The 21,468-nt window shown below is 35.0% G+C and overlaps 1 protein-coding gene and 1 long non-coding RNA gene across 5 annotated transcripts in view; one reads left to right on the top strand and one right to left on the bottom strand.

Annotated features, from left to right (window-relative positions):
• TMEM182 (transmembrane protein 182) overlaps positions 1 to 21,468 on the top strand; it is a 109,746-nt gene that overhangs the window by 41,700 nt on the left and 46,578 nt on the right. For all 4 annotated transcript variants that reach the window (XM_074192205.1, XM_074192206.1, XM_074192207.1 and 1 more), the window contains one exon: positions 15,606 to 15,743. In XM_074192205.1, coding sequence (XP_074048306.1) covers positions 15,606 to 15,743 — 138 coding nt within the window. The remainder of the gene's footprint in view (positions 1 to 15,605; positions 15,744 to 21,468) is intronic.
• Positions 1,918 to 21,468, bottom strand: part of LOC141491349 (uncharacterized) — an 86,271-nt gene continuing 66,720 nt past the window's right edge. The window contains exon 3 of the long non-coding RNA XR_012469570.1: positions 1,918 to 1,996. This is a non-coding gene — a long non-coding RNA (uncharacterized LOC141491349). The remainder of the gene's footprint in view (positions 1,997 to 21,468) is intronic.

The following is a 21,468-nucleotide window of genomic DNA, read 5'->3' as shown; positions in this document are numbered from 1 at the left end:
GGCCTGGATTTCTGAATTAGCTTGGGAGTTGTCTAAAGCAAATTAGAAGAAAAAATTTAAATAGATAACCCTAAATTTGTTTTCAATTATAAATAAAATATTTACCCAATTTAACAGAAAATCATGAATTCTGAACTTACTCATTTGGAACCTATTCTTATTAGGACTGACCTTTACTTCTCCACTGTTTATTAAAGGATAATTTGCTATGTAAATTGTACAGATGAACTTGAAGGGAACTATTTGACCTCCCTAAGGGATGAGACTATTTTTGAAATCCTTTCCCACTTCCAGTTGCCTTCAGACAATTAATGTTCTAATTATAATGGCATATTCATCAAAGCAGGCCTAAGAAGACCCTGAAAGGTAACATTCTGTTAGTAGGGAATTGGCGTTAATATCTGTATATCTGAAAATGCCTTTAACCTGAACTTATTTTTAAAAAGTGTTCCATAATTCAGACTTTGATTATCCTAAATTAACCCAAGTCCAAGAGGTATTATTACTGAATTGTAATTATATTCTTCCCAATAAATGAAATGACAACAGTGACAATACATGTGATTAATTATGGAGTTTTGCTTTTTTTCCTCCAAACTGGAATTCAGAAGAAAATTATCTTCTCATTTTATCATCCAGCTTGTATGGGTCTGTGTTCTAGATTATAACAGAAGTAGTAATAATAATAAGAGTAAAACAAAAGACATTTATATAGGGGTAAAGCATCTTTCACATACCCATTAAGGAGATTATAGTTCAAATTTGAGAAAGAACATGATCAATGAATTGAGAATGTAATTAAAAACAGTAGAAAACCAGAAAAATTAAAAGTTCCAATTAAACAAAATAGAAATTCTGAAAATTAAAGATGAAATTAACAAAATTTTAATGATATATTGAATAAAATTAGGAGCAAAGAAAGCAAAACAATGACAGATAAGTCATAAGCTAATTTGAATAAAAAGAGAAAAAATTATCAATTTAAAAAATGAAAAAGAAAATACATAATAAATAAAGAAAACTTAATAGATACTATTAGAAACAATTTTTGCCCAGGTATATGTCACTAAACCAACAATTAATTTTTTTTTTTAGGTTTATTTATTTATTTATTTTTTGCAAGGCATATGGGCTTAAGTGGCTTGCCCAGGCCACACAGCTAGTAATTATTAAGTGTCTGAGACCGGATTTGAACCCAGGTACTCCTGACTCCAAGGCTGGTACTTTATCCACTATGCCACCTAGCCACCCCTAAACCAACAATTTAAATGAAATACACGAAATTTTCACAAATGTAAAATACTCAACATAATAGGAAATAGAAAGTTTGAACAATGACATTTTCAGAAAAAGAAATTAACCAAGCCGTAAATAAATTTCCTAAGGAGGAGGGAAAAAAGCCCAGTACCAGGTGGATTTACAAATAAATGCTATCAAACTTTCAACGAACAATTAATTACAATATTATATAGTTTGCAAAAATAGAAAAAGTGATCTTACCAAAATCTTTCTGTGACAAACACAGAATTTTAACTTGTCAGAATAAGTTAAAAGCAAAAAAAGAAATATTCAAACTAATATCCTTAATGAGCCTCGATGCAAAATATTAAGTAATTTAAATATTAACTAGAGGGGTTATAAAAATATTTTGCAAAATTTTGCATTTCTGCCAGATTAGTTATAGTTAAGAGTTAATATATCAAAAATGATTTAATATGACTAAAACATTAAAGTAGTAATCACATTAACAAATTAACAAAATTCATATGATTAAAGAAATGATTCAGAAAAAAAGCTTTTGACAAAATACAACATACATTTCTGTCAAAACCCCCAGAGAACAGGAATAAAAAAAGTTGTCTTACAATAGGAAGTATCTAAAATAACTATCATTATATGTAATAAGATAGATTTACCATCAAGTCCATAGATGAAAAAGGATGTCCATCATCACCATTTCTCTTGTGTCACAATCCTAGAAATGTTCTCTATGGCACTAAGATTATGAAAAGAGATTGAAAGAATAACTATAGATAACTAGGAAGTAAAATTATCACTCTTCCTAAATACTATTATGATATACTTATATAATTTTAATGAGTCATCTAAAAATCTATTTAAAGGAGTTAATTAATAACTTTAGTTGATTTGGAGAATATAAAATAAGCCCACACAAGTCATCAGTTTTTTCACATAATCCCAATAAAAAATAGAAAAAAAGAGAAATTCCATTTAAAAACTACATAATATGTAAAATACCTTTCTAAGGTATACACAAGAACCTTATAGATACACATGGCAAATAGTTGATGCAATAGATAGAACATGGGCTTGGAGTTACAAAGACTTTTTTCTGAGTTCATAGCTGGGCTTAGCCACTTATTGGCAAGTAATTTAACCCTGTTTGCCAGTTTTCTTATGTGTAAAATGAACTGGAGAAGAAAATTGCTAACCATTCCAATAAAAAAAAAGACTCCAAAAAGGATCACAAAGAATCAGACGCAACTGAGAAACAACTATAAAACAAATTTAATTTCAAAAGGGTCACAAAAAGAAGTTAGATAAACCTGAATAACTACAGTATCAACAAATATAAATACAAACAACTGTTTACCTAAATAAAACCAGAGTTAAACAATTGGAAATATACTGTTTATTGGTAGAAGGAGCCAATATGAACATAATATTTCCTAAATTAATTTACTCATTCAATGCCACATCAATCAAAATTCAATTTAATATGATAACCAATTATTAAGCAAACAGCATGTACTACACCCTGAACTATTTTGTAAGTATATTATTGTTTGTCCTTTGTTCTTGAAGAGGATTAGGACATCAGGTACTGTTTCAGAAAGTACACTCCATGACTTGCAAGTGAATTAAGTGAGTGAGGTTTGTGCAGTCACCACTAGCACTCTCTTCTCTTTAGCCATCAGGTCTACTGGCAAGATAAAGATCAGGTTGACTGGAGATGACCTTTCTAGGGATCAGTTTGACTTTGGCAAAGACCAATTCAACGATTTAAAAGTAGGTAAGAAGTGAGGCAAAGAATGGTTTTTTTTACCTAGTTAAAAAAAGCAATCTGGCAGAGGAAAACTCTAAGGGCTTCTGGCTAAAATAAAAATAATTGCTATGTATACTCATTCTGAGTCATCAGAACCCAAACAATGACCTGAGGCTTAGATTGGCACCTATTATTGGCTAATCAATAAGAATCAGAGTGGTTTGGGTTTAAAGAATAGTCCAGAAAAAAGAAATCTAACCTGTAAACCCCAAAATATCTCATGAGGTTTCAGATATCAAAACTGACATTCCTTTGAGCAGAGCATGCACAGGTGTGCTCTGTATGTCCACCTTATGTGAACAGAGGGAGAGGAAATGGGGAGAAAGGAGAGGGATGGAAGGAAGGAATGAAGGAGTGAGCTAACTATCCAATTGGAACTGGCCACTTGGTGGGGCAGCTCTACTCTTCTACTCACTGTTTTTTTTTTATCCTTCTTTCTCAAATAGTACCTTAATTTCAGGAAGGTGAGTATACAAAGGAAAACAACAACAAAATCATACCCAATCCTCAAGAGAACACTTTCATCAAAACAACCCTATGAAGCAGGCTTTGCAAATGTTGTCCACAGTTAACAATGAGGACCCTGAAAATGGGAGAATCTGTGATTTAAAGGCATGACCTAGAATTGAAAGGGAGTACAGAAATAAAATGGCAGATTGAGAACTGGAAGGGACATTAGAGACCAACTAGTCTAATCTCCAAAGGGAGGCCCAAGTGATTTGCCCAAAGTCACATAAATAATAATTGACAAAGGAAGAATTTGAATTCAGGTTCTCTAATAACAGAGTCAAGTCCTCTTTTGGTGTTACACTAGTCTGGACCCCTAATTTTTATGGCCTAGAGATAGGAAGAGAACCACACTAGTAGAGGACAATGCTCCTTGAGGGTAGAGACTGTTCTATTGTCTTATTCTCGGTCTCTGGAATCCTGCCTTTGAATAGGGTGGGTTTTTTTTTTGGGGGGGGTGGATCTGGACTTATGATTTTATATATAAATAACTCCTAGAGAGGAAATTCCCTTTAACAATGTAGATTGCAACTACTTTGAAGTTTCTAGAGAGTTATCCAGAAGTGTTAAGAAGTTAAATGATGGACTGTCCCTGGACTTTTAACTAGTATTCATAATAAATGGCACTAGAACCAGGTCTTCTCCTTTCAGAGGATGGCTTTTATCCTTATACCTCTCTGAAATGAGGGAATTCAAGAAAGAATAGAAATTCTGAAGGAATTTTGGCCTCCAATCTGGTCAGTATAGAAAGACAAATTTAGGAGATAATTGCCAATCATTAACAAAGTGAACTTGGATCTGCTAATGCCCAATCCAGTGGTCTTTTGAAAATGGTAACGCAACTTGACAGGGGTAAGAGCTGGAAATCTGAATCTTTATTCCATCATTCAATAAGTATGTCATTCAGTGGCAGGTACTGTTAGATGTGGGGCATTATAAAACCAAAAACAAAATTCCCACTCTAATAAAGATTACAATCTATTGATGGGGGAAATGGGGAACACTGTGTACCTATATAAATATAGTGTACATTTTTTGGGGAAAGGGGATAGAGTTTATAAGATTAAGGGCACTGCTTATTTTGCCTTACCCCATTACTTCTGTCATATCTTTCATGTGTTTCAGAATTTTTTTTCTTTTTTTTCACCTCAGATACAGCATTAACTGTCAGTTTTGCAGTTTACTTATCTGGAAAATTCATAACAGATGGCTTCCCTACTACGCTTAAAAAATTATTTTGGGGTTTAACCTCTTTTTTAAAAATATCAATGATTTTGCATTTTATTTGTGTTTGAATCTGAGCATTCTATTTGCATAATCTTGACATCAGGCACTTTCTAGTGAATAAAACTGGGAAATAATGGAATCACAGGAAGTTTTTCATTACCAATGTGCTGTTGGAACCCACAAATGCACAAGACTTGAAAATGAAAACAGGAAAGTGACATAAGGTAGTTCAATAAAATTTTATTACTTCTGCCTTCCTAATTCAGAATTTGTAAAATTATAAACAGGTCTTGAACTGAAATTTACTTATCTTTTCTTCAGAGAAAGAACCTATTAAGGCAAATTAGTCATGTGAGCAAAATCGAGAAGAGGCTTAAAAGAGTTTTTCAAGTACTTCAGGAGAACCAAACCAAATATTTATATAACAAACTACTGCTCAAAATTCATTGAAACCACCAAATTACAGAATGTTAAGACTGGAATGGACCCCTATATTTTTCAGAGAAAGAAAGTGATAGGTGGTGAGATTTGCTTGGGTTCTTTGCTGCAGAAAGAGAGAATGGAAATCAGGTCTTCTGGTCACTTTCTAGTAATGACAGTGTCTCAAAAAAATCTCAATGAGGCAAGATTTTCTTCATTCAAGTTTCTTAGTTCAAATACATGAAAGTATTTTTTTTTTTAATTCACCTTCTTTGAAAATATTATAAGCCAGGGGAAGCTAGGTGGCGCAGTGGATAGAGCACTGGCTCTGGAGTCAGGAGTACCTGAGTTCAAATCTGGCCTCAGCTACCCAGCTGTATGGCCTTGGGCAAGTCACTTAACCCCATTGCCTTGCAAAAAGCTAAAAAACAATATTGTAAGCTAGCTATTTTATAAATTCAAAGGACCATTTCACTCCACCAATATTTACTTGTGCAGTTTGCTTAGGCCATGTTGTAAATTTTGCTTTATGCTTTGAAGACTTAATAGAAGTACAACTTAGGTTATTATAACATTTTGAATTATATCACATAATACAAACACATTTTAGCAATATATTTGTATTTAGTGTGATACTATATAATGCGATAGTCATTCTACATGCTTAGTGTACAGTCAACTGTCAAGAATGCTTTTATGGAATGTGAGAATATATTGTATTAGAGTAAGGATCTTAAATATTTTTGATGTTTTAGCAGAAAGGAGAGACCTATGGATCTCTTCTCACCCAGCCCCCCTCCCACTTCCCGCAGAATAATATTTTTTAAAATTTGAAGGAAGTGTGAAAGTTCAATTACAGGTTAGTTGAAAATAGATGTAACTGTTTTCCCATCCAAGTTCATGGACCCCATGCAATCTTTTCATGAAACCCATACCCTAGGTTGTATTAGATGTACTGCATTATTCTTAATATATTCCTATGAATAAAGAGAAGTGAAGCATGAAATTCAGTCTGAATTTCATAGTGAAGATATTTTGCTAAGTCCTTTTTAATGACCAAACCAAAAAAATCAAATGGTAAATTTTAGTGATAGTAGGAATCTCAAAATTTGACTTAGTGTCATTACTTTAGAATGGGAAAATATTATATCTAGGTTATAGATGAGGCCCAGAGGCCCAGAAATGCTCAATGACTTGGATAATTATAAAGCTAGTAAGTGGTAGAAATAGAACTGGGTATTTACATGATATGCTTATTTAATTGACTTCAGAATTGTTGTGTATTCCATTTAGACTTGCTCCTCATATGGCTATGCACATTTTTCAAGAAATATTGAAGAGAAGACATTTTAACTTAACTGTAGTGCCTATATAGGGTAGTCATGATAACCAAGTTTCTAAAGGAATGATTCAGTTGAATTTGTAAGACTGAGTTTGAAAAAAAAAGGAGGACTTCCTAAAATTCTATATTTAAAATTTTAATTTCATCATAAAGGATTGTCCAGTCTCTGAACTTTTCTTTCTAATATTATTTAATTCCTCACAGAAAGATCTTTGTTGATATTCTATACAATTTTTTTTGTTTTGGGAGTAAAGAAGTATATAGGAGGGGCAGCTAGGTGGTGCAGTGGATAGAGCATCTAGCCCTGGAATCAGAAGGACCTGAGTTCAAATCTGACCTCACACTTAATAATTGCCTAGATGTGTGACCTTGGGCAAGTCACTTGACTCCATTGCCTTAAATTTAAAAAAAAGAAAAAGAAAAAAGAAGTATATATAGATCAATCAATCAACAAACACTTATTAAATAAACTCTTACTATTTTCCAGATACTGTACAAAGATGAGAATATAAAAAAAAGTAAAAAAGATAATGCCTGCCCTCAAGGAACATGCCAACATACATACATGTACATAGTGTAAAGGCATTGAATTTGAAGATAGAGTGCTGTATAAAATGAAGAAAAGAAGTCAATTGCTTCTGAATTATAAAATACAGGAAGAAGAAATAGGTGTAAGAAGACTGAAAAGGTAGGAAGAGACCAGATTATGAAGGACTTTAAAGGTCAAACAAGATTTTCTTTTTTGCTAGATGCTGAGGGTGCTAGGGAGCCATTGGAATTTATTGGGGGATGAGTATTTGACAGAGTCAGAATTTTAAGAATTTAAGAATATCTCATTCACAGCTAAGTAGGTGATGGATTGGAGTAGAGAGTAGAGTAGAGAGAAACTTCAGGCAGAAAGAAAAATCTCAATTAAGTAATGAAGGTGTGAGGTGTTGGCAGTGTGAGGTAGAAAAAGAGAGGTTTATAAGAAGACTTGTCAAGAGACTGGATATGCTGAGGGAGTACAACAGAGTTGAAGATACTGGAGTTGGAGATTGCCAACCTAATTGGAAAGATGATGATGGTAGTAATAGGGAAGTTTGGAAGATGTGGATAAAGATGTTCTGGACATGGTGAGGTTGAGATGCATAGGAGATATCCAATTTGAGATGCACATAAGGCAACTGGTGATGTTAGACTAGAGCTCAGGATTAGAGATGGATATATACATCTGGGAATCATCTGAGTGATCATTGAACCTCTGGGGACTGATGAGCTCACTAAAAATAAAGGGCAACTAGGTGGCACAGTGGATAGAGCACTGGCCTTGGAGTCAGGAGGACAGCAGTTCAAATCCAACCTCAGATACTTGCCACTTACTTGTTATGTGCTTGGGCGAGTCACTTAACCCTGACTGCCACATCCAAGGTCATCTCTAGTTGTCCAGACTTATATATGGCCACTGGATCCAGAGGACTCTGGAGGAGAAAGTGAACTAGTGATTTAGCACAGCACTCCCTTATTCAAACCCAATTCATGTGCTTGTCATGGCATTACCTCCCTGATTTCATGGTCTTCTTCTAGAACAAAGGACAAACATCATCATCATCATCATCATCATCATCATCATCATCATCATCATCACCATCATCACCATCAAAAATATTTCAAGACCTGAAGAGGGCCCAGGATACACCTTTGGAGAACACTCACAATTAGTGGGCATGACCTGGCTAAAGAACTAGCAAAGAAAACAGAAAGAATGTTTAGACAGATAAAGAGGAGAATAAGGGGAGAGGGGGGAGAGAAGAGGGTGACCAACAATTTTAATGGTTACAGAGAAGTAAGAAAGTATGAAGATTTAGAGAAGATTAGGTGATTAAGGGAGATCAGCGATGATTTTTGAAAGAACACTTTGAAATGAATGATGAGGTCTGAAGCCAGATTACAGAAGGATTACAGTAAAGTGAGTAGGTAGCAGAGACAGTGATTATAGACAGTTTTCTCAAGAAGTTTGAAAACTAGCAAGTGAAGGACACCTGCTGGAAATCTATTCACACCTAAGGAAAAAAGAAAAAACATTGCAGACTTCAAATACACGCACACACACACATATACACTTATTATTTCTTCGTGAAACTTAAAGTGCTTCATAAATATATCCTTATAATCCTACCTGTGAAAAAATTAGAGAACAAGTTTCTTTTTAAAAACTTAAATGTTATTCACTATCTAGCTTAGTCAAAATCTCAGAGTACTTTCATTGATCTGTAATCAATCCTAATTTCACTTCACTTATGCAAGACCCCAGACTATCTGTGTCTTTTTTATTTATAATGGTTAGCTCTTGATCTGCCTTTAAACCCACCCCCCAGTTTCCTTCAAAGTACAGCTTAACTGCTACCTCTTTCAGAAATCTATCCCTAATCACCTCAGATTTTAGTGCTTTCTGTATTTTACAGTTATGATGTGTTATTTTGTGAGATAATTTTTATGTATAGATTACATTTGTATTGTTATCCTAAAATATTGGTTTTCAATATTTTTTGTTCTACTACCCCTTTTCAATCACAAAAAAAGTGTTTTGAATCCTCAGGCTAATTTTATTTACTACTCATAATATCCTTTATAGGCACCATTGGATTGGGTACATTAAATGGAAACCACTTCTCTATCCCTGCATCAGGAATATTTTGTAGTATAAAGTGAAATGCAAGTAAAATCTTAAAAGAATTTCAAGATATCCCAGTTATGCCAATATACGAATCATGTAACTGTGGAAATTGTAACACAAGGATCCCAGATTGAAATAATCCCAGATTGAGTTTTGAGCATGACAGAGTAGTTTGTGGCAGAAAGAAATGCTGATTTCTTCCAAATAACTAACAAACAAATTGAAAGCTTGTTATACTTTTGCTGCAGGGAAATCTTGGTAGGAGGGTAAGTCCCTTTTTCAAGACAAATAGTCACACCTTCTTAGTAGTTTATGGTCTTACTTGGAACTGTTGTTTATTCTTTTTCTTTTCTTGTTTTGTTTTGTAAATTTATTTTCCAATTACATGCAAAGATAGTTTTCAACATTCATTGTTTTTCAAGCTTTTGAGTTTCACATTTTTCTAGCATCCCTTTTACCCCCTCCCATGGCAGCAAACAATTTGATATAAATTGTACATGTACAATTGTGTTTAACATAGTTCCATATTAGTCATGTCATGAGAGAATTAGAACTAAAGGGAAAATAAATTTTAAAAAAATCAACTGGAGAAGGAAAGAAGTTTTAAAAAGTGAATATAGTGTGCTTTGTTCTGTATTCAGAATCCATAATTTCTTCTCTGGATATGGATGGCATTTTTCTTAACAGGTCTCTCAGAATTGTCCTTCGCTGAACTAAGAGAAGTTGCTTTCATCATAGTTGATCTTCTCACAATGTTGCTGTTAACATGTACAGTGTTTTCCTGATTCTGCTCACTTTACTCAGCATCAGTTCATGCAAGTCTTTCCAGGCTTTTGTGAAATCAGTCCATTCATTTTTTTTATGGATAATACTACTCCATAACATTCATATACCATAATTGGTTCAGCCATTCCCCAAATTGAGGAACATTATAAGAAGTATTTCATAAAATTTCACAAATACATATTTTATTTAACCTTAAGTTTTACAATGTCTTTCTCTTCCTTATTCCTTTTAATTAGATCTATTTTTGCTTTTGCTTTGGCTGAGATCAGGATTGCTACCCATGCTTTTTTTTCTTCATTTGAAATATAATTTATTCTGCTCCATGTTTTTACCTTAGCCTTATGTGTGTGTCTCTGTTTCAAAAGTGTATTTATATAGATATATTATAGGATTCTAGTTTTTAATTTGCTTCTGTTAAGATTACTAATTCTGTATTTCCCTCCATTCTATCTTTCTCTTTTTGTACTTTTCTTTCTCCTTTCTCCTTATTCCTTTTCACCAATGTTTTGCTTATAACTACTGCATCCTTCAATTTGTCCTCCCTTCTACCTGCATTTTTTCTCTTTTCTTCTCCCTTTCTCCTTTTACTTTACTTTTCCTTTTTTAGGTTTTTGCAAGGCAAATGGGGTTAAGTGGCTTGCCCAAGGCCACACAGCTAGGTAATTATTAAGTGTCTGAGACCGGATTTGAACCCAGGTACTCCTGACTCCAGGGCCGGTGCTTTATCCACTGTGCCACCTAGCTGCCCCTAGATTATATATTGACAGCTTATCAGTATGGTTGAAGAAATGCTGCTTTAGTGGATAAATTTGTCAACATTTTTCTTTCTGAATTTGAGCATACCTGACTATCTTTTGATAAGAAATGCTGTGCTGGGATGTTATTTTCAGTATGTTTATGTTGTTGAATACACACATTTATGAACACTTTTATACGATTTCCTAGGGAATCCCACTCAAATTAGAGCATATCTATTTTTTTCAATAATTTTTTTTTAGGTTTTTGCAAGGCAAATGGTGTTAAATGGCTTGTCCAAGGCCACACAGCTAGGTAATTAAGTGTCTGAGGTCAGATTTGAACTCAGGTACTCCTGACTCCAGGGCCGGTGCTTTATCCACTGTGCCACCTAGCCGCCCCTAGATTATATATTGACAGTTTATCATTATGGTTGAAGAAATGCTGCTTTAGTGGATAAATTTGTCAACATTTTTCTTTCTGAATTTGAGCATACCTGACTAACTTTTGATAAGAAATGCTGCGCTGGGATGTTATTTTCAGTATGTTTATGTTGTTGAATACACACATTTATGAACACTTTTATACGATTTCCTAGGGAATCCCACTCAAATTAGAGCATATCTATTTTTTTCAATAATTTTTTTTTTTAGGTTTTTGCAAGGCAAATGGTGTTAAGTGGCTTGTCCAAGGCCACACAGCTAGGTAATTAAGTGTCTGAGGTCAGATTTGAACTCAGGTACTCCTGACTCCAGGGCCAGTGCTTTATCCACTGTGCCACCTAGCTGCCCCACTTTGCTTTTTTCTTAACTTTAACTTAATCTTTACTTTTACTTCTCCCTTCCCTTTTATCATCCTTATCTTCTCTTTTCTTTCTCCTTCCCCATTCCCTGAAAGGTAGGATAAATTTCTAAACTATTTGAGAATGTCATGTTATTCCCAATTTGAACCAAATCTATTGAGAGTAAGATTTAATCATTGTCCCTTCTTCCCCTTCACTATAATAGGTTCTTTAGGTCTCATCATATGGTGCTATTTATCCTTTAATGACTTCTTCTCCTGATATAATCCTCTTTTTCATGTCTTAATTTTTTTTATACTTTCTTGTACCCTCTCCTTTCAACTATGCTGATATTAAGTACAGTTCTCAAGAGCCGTTAGGATCCTTACATCATAATTTAAATTCACATTCTCTTTTCAAGAACAACCCCTCTAATTTTCCTAATATAAATGCAACCCTCAAGAACCAAGAGTTTGATCATATACTCTGTCTAAATATATTCCTTTCACTTGTCCTAAGAGAAAAACAATTCTTAAGAGTTAACTAACATTTCTCCCCCCCCTTCCATTTACCTTTTTATACATTTCTTGAGTCTCATATTTGAAGATCAAATTTTCTGTTCACTTCTGATCTTTTTACCAGGTAAGTTTGAAAGCCCTATATTTCATTGAAAATCCAACTTTTCCCCTGAAGAAATATACTTGATTGAAATCCAAGCTCTTTTGCCCTCTGGAATATCATATTCTAGGCTCTCTGATCTTTTAATGTTGAGGCTTATAATCCTGTTGTTCCCTGGTATTTAAATTACTTCATTTTGCTGCTTGCAGTATTTTCTCCTTTAGCTGAGAATTCTGAAATTTGGCTATAATATCCTTGGCTTTTTTATTTTGGGATCTCTTTTACGGGTAAATTGAGATATTCTTTCAAGGACTATTTTTATCTCAGATATTAGGGCAGTTTTCTATGATAATTTCCTTCATGATAATGTCCAGGTTCTTTTTCTGATTGTGGCTTTCAGGTAGACCAATAATTTGTAAATTATCTTTAGTTTTCAAAAGTTTTCTTCAGTTAGCTTTTTTGTTTTCTTTTCCAGTTGGTTAATTTTAATTTTTTTTCAGCTGGTCAGTTTTGTTTTCTTCAATTAACTTTTCATAATTCTCCTGAATGACTCTCATTTCTTTTTTCCATTTTTCTTCTTCCTCTCTTTTTTTCTTTTTTAAAATCTTTTTTTTCAAATACGGTCTCAGACACTTAATAATTACCTAGCTGTGTGGCCTTGGGCAAGCCACTTAACCCCATTTGCCTTGCAAAAACCTAAAAAAAATCCTTTTTTGTGCTCTTCCAAGATGTCTGCTTTGAAATTGAGACCCCTTAAGACATTTTACAAGTAAGCATTTTGTCGCTGCTTTCCTTTTTTAAAAAATGGCATTTTTATGACCCCTATTAGAATAGTAGCTAACAATAGGTAGCACTTTGTTTTTGTTTGTTTCTGTCGGTTGAGCTCTGTTCCTATGGTATAGGGTTTATAATCCCAAGATTATGTGTGTGTTTGTGTGTTTGCATTTGTGTGTGTGTGTGTGTGTGTGTGTGTGTGTGTGTGTGTGTGTGTGTTTTGTTTTGTTTTGCTGGGGCAGGGCTTTGGTCCCTGGCTTTTCACTCTGGCATTTCCAGTACTCCTGGGTAGCTCCCTGCACTAGGATAACCCTATGCAGCACCAGCTTCCCAGGGCTCAAAGCCTTGCTCTCGGAGCTCTGGGACCCTCACATCTGGCAGAGCTGTGCTGGGACCTTAGCACTGACTTCCCAGCTCTCCCGCCTACATTGGGCTCTACTCCCTTTATACCCAACACATCAGACCTTTTCCTGAAGTTCCTCCAAGTTATCTCACTGAAAAGTTGTTTCATTGTTTTTTTTTTTTTTGGTGGCTTCTGTTGTTTTAAGGATCTATTTAGAGGCTTCATTCAAAGTTGTTTTAGGAAAAGCTCCAGGAGCTTCCCAGCTTTGCATCACCATCTTGGTTCCATCCTGGAAGTCTTCGTCTTGTACTTTTTAAAGATAACTAACTCTATTACAATGTTGGGGGGTTCAGGGCACCATGGGTGATTGGCTGAACAGTCTAATACAAGATCAAGTAATCTGATAGAACATCTGGGATGGAAATGTCCCTGAATTTGTGCTGCTTACTACTTTATTTATGGAACCCAGCACTTTCTTTGATGTAGATACACCATGTTGGGTGGTTCTTTACCAGTCTCTTCAGTGTCTCACAATCAGTACCCAAGTTCTTCAGAGAAAACTTGAAAGTGTCCTACCAATTCTTCTGATAACCACATGTGAAAGTTCTCTATAAATAGTCCATTTGGAGGTTAAATGACTTGTTTTGGATTCTACAGTATGTAAGACTTGAACTTGAATTTCTTCCTGAGGTCATCTGGCTGTCCACCACTTATGCCAAGCTGAATATCTTTCAATTATATTAAGATAAGTAGTTTATTGAAATCTTTGTTTGGAAGAATGTTGTCATTCAGTTGTTTCAGTTGTGTATGACTCTGTGACCCCATTTGGGGTCTTGGAGTGGTTGGGCCATTTCCTTCTGCAGCTTATTTTACAGATGAGGAAACAGGGTGAAATGCCCTGCCCAGGGTCATACAGCTTGGGAGGATTTGAGTTCAAATTAGAACTCAGGATGCAGAGTCTTTTTGCTTTTAGACCCAGCACTCTAGTCACTGTGCCATCTGAAACATTAGGCTCAATCAATCTTATATGTTACACAAAGCTGACCAATTGCTAATTACTAATCAATACTAGAATAATTGAATAATTCAGGTGATGTATAAAGTTAAACCAGGTAATTCAGACCAAAGTTTTTGAGTCTTAATCATTCCAACATATATATTCACTTCCTGCTGTGCTTATTGATTGATTGACTGATGACTTTAGCTGCAATAGCAGAAGCAGTGTCACTTCTTTGCTTCTCTACATTGCTCCCCTTATCCTCCCTATTACCTCTCTCATTTGATAGGATTCCACTTGATTGACTTATTTCAGCTTTGCCAGGTGGACCTTTTAAAAAAAGAATTTTGCCTCCTTTCTCTCTGCACTTTCTGTTTTCCTATTCTGCAACACAGCAGATAAGAACTCATAATTTGACTAATAGGTTCCATTGAGGGCCCCCCACTTAAATTTACAAGAAGAATTTATTTCAGTGTTTTAGCCTTTGGAGAGTGATGAATTTGTTTAATAGATGTGCAATTAACCGGCTCAAAAATGATCATTAGAAACCCTTTTTATTTGGCTACTATATGTCGCTAAACCCTCAGTCCATTTATCACCAGCTGCATCCATTAATTCAGTATTGCTTGTCCTTGACTAAGAGCCTTCTGAAACTTCATATTTTGAATTTAACAAAGTACAAATATTAGGACAGAGTTTTTCTGCCTGAATGTATCTGATTTTAAAGCTCAATTATGCTTGGAAAACATTGTTTTGAGTTTTTCTTGCCATTTTTGTTGCTTTACAATATATTTAAAAGAAAAAAAAAAGATGGGCAATCCATAAAGTAAGACTGCAGTTGGTGAATATTACCAGCTTTCAAGTGAATGCTTTGCTGTTAGAAAAGAAATCATTTTATCAGGGTTGGGGTGTGTGGATGTGATTTTTTTTGAGTCCTAGTGCTAAGAATTTCAATGTCTTTTTATGTTTGACTACATTTGGGATAGAATACATCTCTGATCCAGCTGGGCAGTCGTTCAAAAGAATACTGCCTGCAGCTTTGGTACTCTTAACTTCTAAAATGTGAAATATGGTTGGGGAGAATTAATTCCCTAAGTATATTAAGTATGTGTGTGGTACAAATATCCCAAATCCAGGTTTGATTGTAGTGTACTATCATTTATTCCATGACTCTTGGATAAAATCTGAGTCCAACTTAATTGAATAAACATGGTATTAGCTGTATCCTAGGATCAGTCATAGAAGGGCTGCTGGTTTTGCAATTAGAAAAATGAAAGCAAGAAGGAAACTTTATTGTCTACTAAATATGTCCCCCCCGCCTTTTCTTCTCTTCTTTTCCTCTGGGTTTCCAGTTTATCGTGGTTTCTGGGCAGTGTTCCTTCTCCTTGGTGTTATGGCGGCGATAATTGCTACCTTCTTCATCATCTGTGCTGCTCCCTTTGCCAGCCACATTCTATTTAAAGCAGCTGGAGGAACCTTTATCACCGCTGGTAGGTACAGTAATACATTGTGCATAGTTTTCAGTCCAGAGTTTTTCATCCTTTTTTAATTTGGGGTGGGGGGAGCTCTAAGTTTGACTCCCAGCTTAGCTATTGATGCTCCACATGATGTTGAACAAGCATTTATCCTATCTAATTTATATAGAATTTTTCTTTCTGTTGGGCTGTAGAAATCACAACTCCAGAAATTTGGTGTCCACCATGTAGCTATGCACTTTATTATGGTGTCTGATAAGTGGTAGAAGATTAACCCACACTAAAATATCATAATAAAAATAGAGTTGGGTTGTATTGCCCTACTTGGTACTATTTCAATAGGGAGGGAACAATAATGACTAAAGGTGAATAAATTAGCTTTAAAACCAGAGTTTATAGCATATTTTCTTGCATACCTGAGCATATGTCATTAGGTGACATTTCAGAAATACATTTTCTTCAGTGTTGATATTTATTGAATAGATTCAGATGAGAAATCCTAATCCTTAAGGCTTGTATCCTTGGAATTATCTTTGAATCCTTCCTAACTTTTTTTGGCAAAATTCTGATTTTTCTATGAAAATTTTTCTTAAGAATTCACCTCACTTCACATAAGTACCTGTGTTATGGTTGGCCAGGAAACTGGCTGATATTGTTCATCTTTCTTAATAATGACACACAGGAACAGTTGCAATACATTATTGTCAGGTGTATGATACGTACACTTCTATATATAAATCTATTTATAATCATATACTTAGAAATGCTAGGTGGCACAATAGTTAGATTGATGGGCCTGAAGTCAGAAAGACTCTTCCTGAGTTCAAATTTGGCCTCAGATACTAATTAGCTCTAAGTTTCTGGGCAAGTTACTATTTGCCTTGTATTCCAAAAAGATATTTCACACTTTTATCTATTTTTTCAATCTTTTAGTTTTGTTTTATTGTTTCTTGATTTATCTTAAAGTCATTAACTTCTATTTGCTCAATTCCAATTTTTAAGGAATTATTTTCTTCAGTGAATTTTTCCATTTGGCCATTTACTTTGTAAGGCATACTTCTCACTATTTTTTTTTTAAAATTGCTTTTTACCATTTGGCTTAGTATGTTTTTTAAGGTATTTTCATCAGTATTTTTTGTTGTCTTTCACCAACCTGTTGACTCTTTTTTTAATGATTTTCTTGCATGACTTTCATTTCCCTTCCCAATTTTTTCCTCTACTTTTCTTACTTGATTTTAAAATACTTTTTCAGTTCTTCCGTGACCTGAAACCAATTCATATTTTTCTTGGAGACTTTGGATGTAGGAGCTTTGACTCTGTTAACTTGTTCCTAGAGTATGTTTTTATCTTCCTTGTCACCATAATAATTTCCTATGGTCAGATTTTTTTCTGTTGTTTGCTCATTTCCCCAGCCTTTTATTTGTTTGTTCTAGTAGGGCTCTGCTTCCAGGGTGGAGGGAATACTATCCTAAGGTTTTGTGCAGCTATTTGCTAGCATGATCTAAGGAAAGTATGTTTACTATTCTTCTATGCCTGTGCTTTGAGTCTGTGAGTTTTGCCCTGAACAGCAAAGAGGGTACTGGCTCCCTTCAGACAAGTTCTGATGCTATAGCTCCTCCTCATCTTGGGACCACCACCTGGGACAGCAACAGGATCCAAATATGGGCAAAGCAACAGAGTCCTGCTCCAGAGCTTTTTTTTTTTTTAGGTTTTTGTAGGGCAAATGGGGTTAAATGGTTTGCCCAAGGCCACACAGCTAAGTAATTATTAAGTGTCTGAGGCCGGATTTGAACTCAGGTACTCCTGACTCCAGGGCCAGTGCTCTATCCACTCTATCCACTGTGCCACGCCCCCTCCAGAGTGTTTTGCTGGCAGAGACCCCTGAAATCTCCTTCTGATCAGTTATTCGACCCCTTTAATGTCTAAAGGCTGAAAGCTCTGGCAGCAGCTGCTACAGCTAGTGATTCTGTGACTCCCAAGGCCTGTTTCTGGTGTGGTGGTGTTGGAGTTGCCCTGGCATGGCCTTGACTGGACTGTGGTCCTCTCTTACTCTGATGCAATAGACCTTTCCTGCCAAACAAAGTTGGCTTAGGCTGGAAAATTGTCTCATTCCATGTTTTTGTGGGCTGTATTACACTCAAATTTGTTTAGTCATTATTTAAAAGTTATTTGGAGGGGTTTAGGAGAGAGTTCAGATGAGTCCCTTCTTCTTCTTCTTCTTCTTCTTCTTCTTCTTCTTCTTCTTCTTCTTCTTCTTTTTAGGTTTTTGTAAGGCAAATGGGGTTAAGTGGCTTGCCCAGTTCCACACAGCTAGGTAATTATTAAATGTCTGAGGCCAGATTTGACCTCAAGTCCTCCTGACTCCAGGGCCAGTGCTCTATCCACTGTGCCCCCAGCTGCCCCAAGTCCCTTCTTTTATTCCACCATCTTGGCACCACCTCCTAATTTTCCTCAACTGTAAAATGGGGTCAGGAAGTGTCAGACACAGAGAAAGACACAACAAATTCATATAGCACATTATTTATATGTCAGATATGATTCATAAATAAATTTAAGAAGTGATTTACATATTAAGAAATATTTAATTTATATTTAAAATTTATAAATAGCAGCAGCCTAACAAGAGTGGATAGAGAGCCAGGAAGACCTGGGTTCAAGTCTTGCTCTAACAGATTCCTACTGTCTATACCTTATTCACTTTCCTTTAATTTTTGAGTTGCAGAGAAGGTGCTGATCTTTATGGACAGAGGGAGTTTCCTTAAAGGAAGGAGCCTATTCCAGTGAAATCCCAGGTCTTTTCTCTATCCTGATGTCTTTAAAATGCTTTTTGTCAAATCTGTGAGCTGTTTGCATTATCAAAAACCTAAATACAATTTAATAAACTAATAACACAAAGATAGACATATGAAGAAAGATGCTATATGTGTGCGTGTGTATGTTTATGTAATACCTATCTGTTTCTAATGGTAACCTTTTTTTGAGTCAGGAAGGTGAGGATGGAAAATTTTTTTGATAACTGTTGTATATTTGGAGGGAATGACAAGTTGTACATTGGAGATGTGCAATTTCATTGCAATCATCTTTTTTTCATTGTGCCATATTATTGGAAATGCTTGTTTTTTCCATGAATTGAAAATAAAATAAATTTGTTATACAAAAATCAGGAACTAACAAGTAGGTGCTTTGTGAAATGTAAAAGAATAGCAAAGAGGAAATAAGCATTCATATAACACCCATAAAATGAGCTGGAGAAGGAAATGGTAAATCATTCTTGTATCTTTACCAAGAAAAGCTCACAATGAGATCATGGAGAATCTAAATGACTAAATGAGCTGGCACATATAACAGAAGGATTAATTTTTGTGTAATTTCAGGTCAGTATTTTATTTTCATTTTTTGGTGTTAAGTTGAATCCTAGCTTGTACTTCCTTTTTTTCTTTTTTCCCTGAGGCACAGGAATTAGTTAGCAAAGGAACATTCATAAAGTACCATGGGTGTAGCACCAAATACTTGAACTTCCTGAGTATCCCAGAGTGAGTTTAGAATTGTAGACCACTTTAAATAAAAGCAGCAAGCTCAGCTGGGGCAAATTTCTAATTTGACTGGATACATCAGGGAGGAAAATACTTTTCTTGGACTCCATCCATTGTACCACCTAGCTGCTCCCAGGTACATGGTCTTCACCTATTAAATGTTTTTTGGAATTGACTTAAATTGAGCCGTCAGTGCCTTTGGAAAGATATTCAGGTTATCAAGTATTTATATACCTTTAGGGAAATAGCAAAAAAAAAATACAAGGATTCACACCTATTTTTCTTTCTTTTATATAACAAATTTAAAAAAATTGTTAAGTTTCTTAAAGTATAGACTTAGCCTGCATTTGTAAAAGGAGAGGATACTATTCTTAGAGTCATGAAAGCTTAGTGATGTTCCAGTTTTGCTGCTAATTTTTTTGTGTGAGCTTGGACAAGCTTGGTTAATCTCTCTGGACTTCAGTTGCTCTATGTAAAATGAGATTCTATTAGATAATCGTCTGGCTTTTGATAATCTCTGAGTTAAAGTTTATGTATTTGAAGTGTCTTTTTAGTTACTATATCCTATAAATACAAGACTCTTCTCTTTCCCCTACTAGCCTTTTCTTGCCTTTTCCTTAAATATTTATGAATAATGGGAGAATCTAACAAAACTTTTCAGTAATTAAATATTACATCAGATACTTTTAAACTCAGAAATTATTCTGGCTTCTCACTGATACTGGATTTTTCTTTTTTAAGGAGTTCTTTTGTCTTCTCTATTTATATAAAATGTGTGTTTTGAAGGGTTAAAAAAAGTCTTCAAAATATCCTCAAACTGAAAACACATTCTTACCTTTTTATGTTGCAGTCTTACTGTGGTTTAAATATTTTGGCTGAGCACTCTGTGGGCATATGAACAGCTGTTACCAATTCACAAGCCACTGACAGGTGGCCAGGGCTTTATGTAAGAATTTTGTACTGACAGGGCCTAGAAATACTTATGGGACAGATACAAATGTATGGAAGGGAACTTGAAGTTGGAACCTGGGTATCCTGAAATGGAGACATGCCTCCAAATATCTCAGTGTTGTTATATCCCTGCTATTGGCATTAGTGTAATCTATGTAAACTGTATCTACAAAAAAAAGGAAGAATTAAGTATTTATGGAATGGCATAACTAAAAAAACTCTCTTCTTAATGAGGCACTCACCTCTTTGGGGTGTCCATTTCCTCATCCTTAAAATCAGATGAATGAAAATACATAGTATAGTTGGATGGTTCATGAGAATAGAGTTAGGTAAAGCTTGTCCATTTTGAACATTTATTAGCTATATGACTTTAAGCATGTTGTGGCCTCAGTTTTTCTTCAGTTTCTTTTCTCTCTAAAATGAGGGTGCTAGACTAAGTCTCTAAGGCCTTTTCCAGTGCTTAATTTATGATCCTAAGATTTTTTTCATTATTATTTAGTCTATGCCAAGTACTGAGGGAATTGCTGAGGTCACAAATATTAAAAAAATGACTTTCTTCTTGCCTTCAAGAAACTTTTGGTGTAATAAAGAAAAAAGCACATATATATGAAGAGGTATAGATTCAATGTGAATGGCAAGCCTAATGTGAATGGTCCTTAGGTTTTGAAATAGGGAAGATTGCAAACCTGAGAATTATTAAGGGCATAGCCACAGGCAGATGCCAAAGATTGGTGAGATGGAGTGTGGGCTAAACATTGAGGGTAAGAAAGTTCTAGTTTTTGGAGAATAGCAGAATAGCGGGTGAAAGGCCTGGCAGATGGTACAGGGGTGACCATTATGAACTTTGAAGGTATTGGTTTCCATTCTGTCAATTGAACTGAATGCATAGAAGATGCTTTCAAAGTTTCATTTCAGCACAAAAATGGATGTTTCTTTTTCCATTTTGGTAATTAGTCTTAAAAATTTAGCAGTGCCTGCTATCTCTCATTTGTTTTATAGAAGACTTTTAGAAATGGTCTGCTTTGTGAGGTAAATTGATAACTCTATCCTCAAATTAGGGTGTCACTAGGATGATATATCTATTCTTACTTTCCATTCCCTTCTTGAAAGCAAATTATATAATCCAAAATGTATAATGGGGCACAGTGGATAGAACACCAGATCTAGGGTCTGGAAGATTCATCTTTACTGAGTTCAAATCTGGTTTTAGACACTTAGTAGCTGTGTGACTCTGGACAAGTCACTTATCTCTATTT

This window comes from Macrotis lagotis, chromosome 6 (genome assembly GCF_037893015.1).
Source record: "Macrotis lagotis isolate mMagLag1 chromosome 6, bilby.v1.9.chrom.fasta, whole genome shotgun sequence".
Lineage (NCBI taxonomy): Eukaryota > Metazoa > Chordata > Mammalia > Peramelemorphia > Peramelidae > Macrotis > Macrotis lagotis.
Note: the sequence above shows the minus strand (reverse complement) of the source record. Positions and strands in the feature narration are given on the sequence as shown.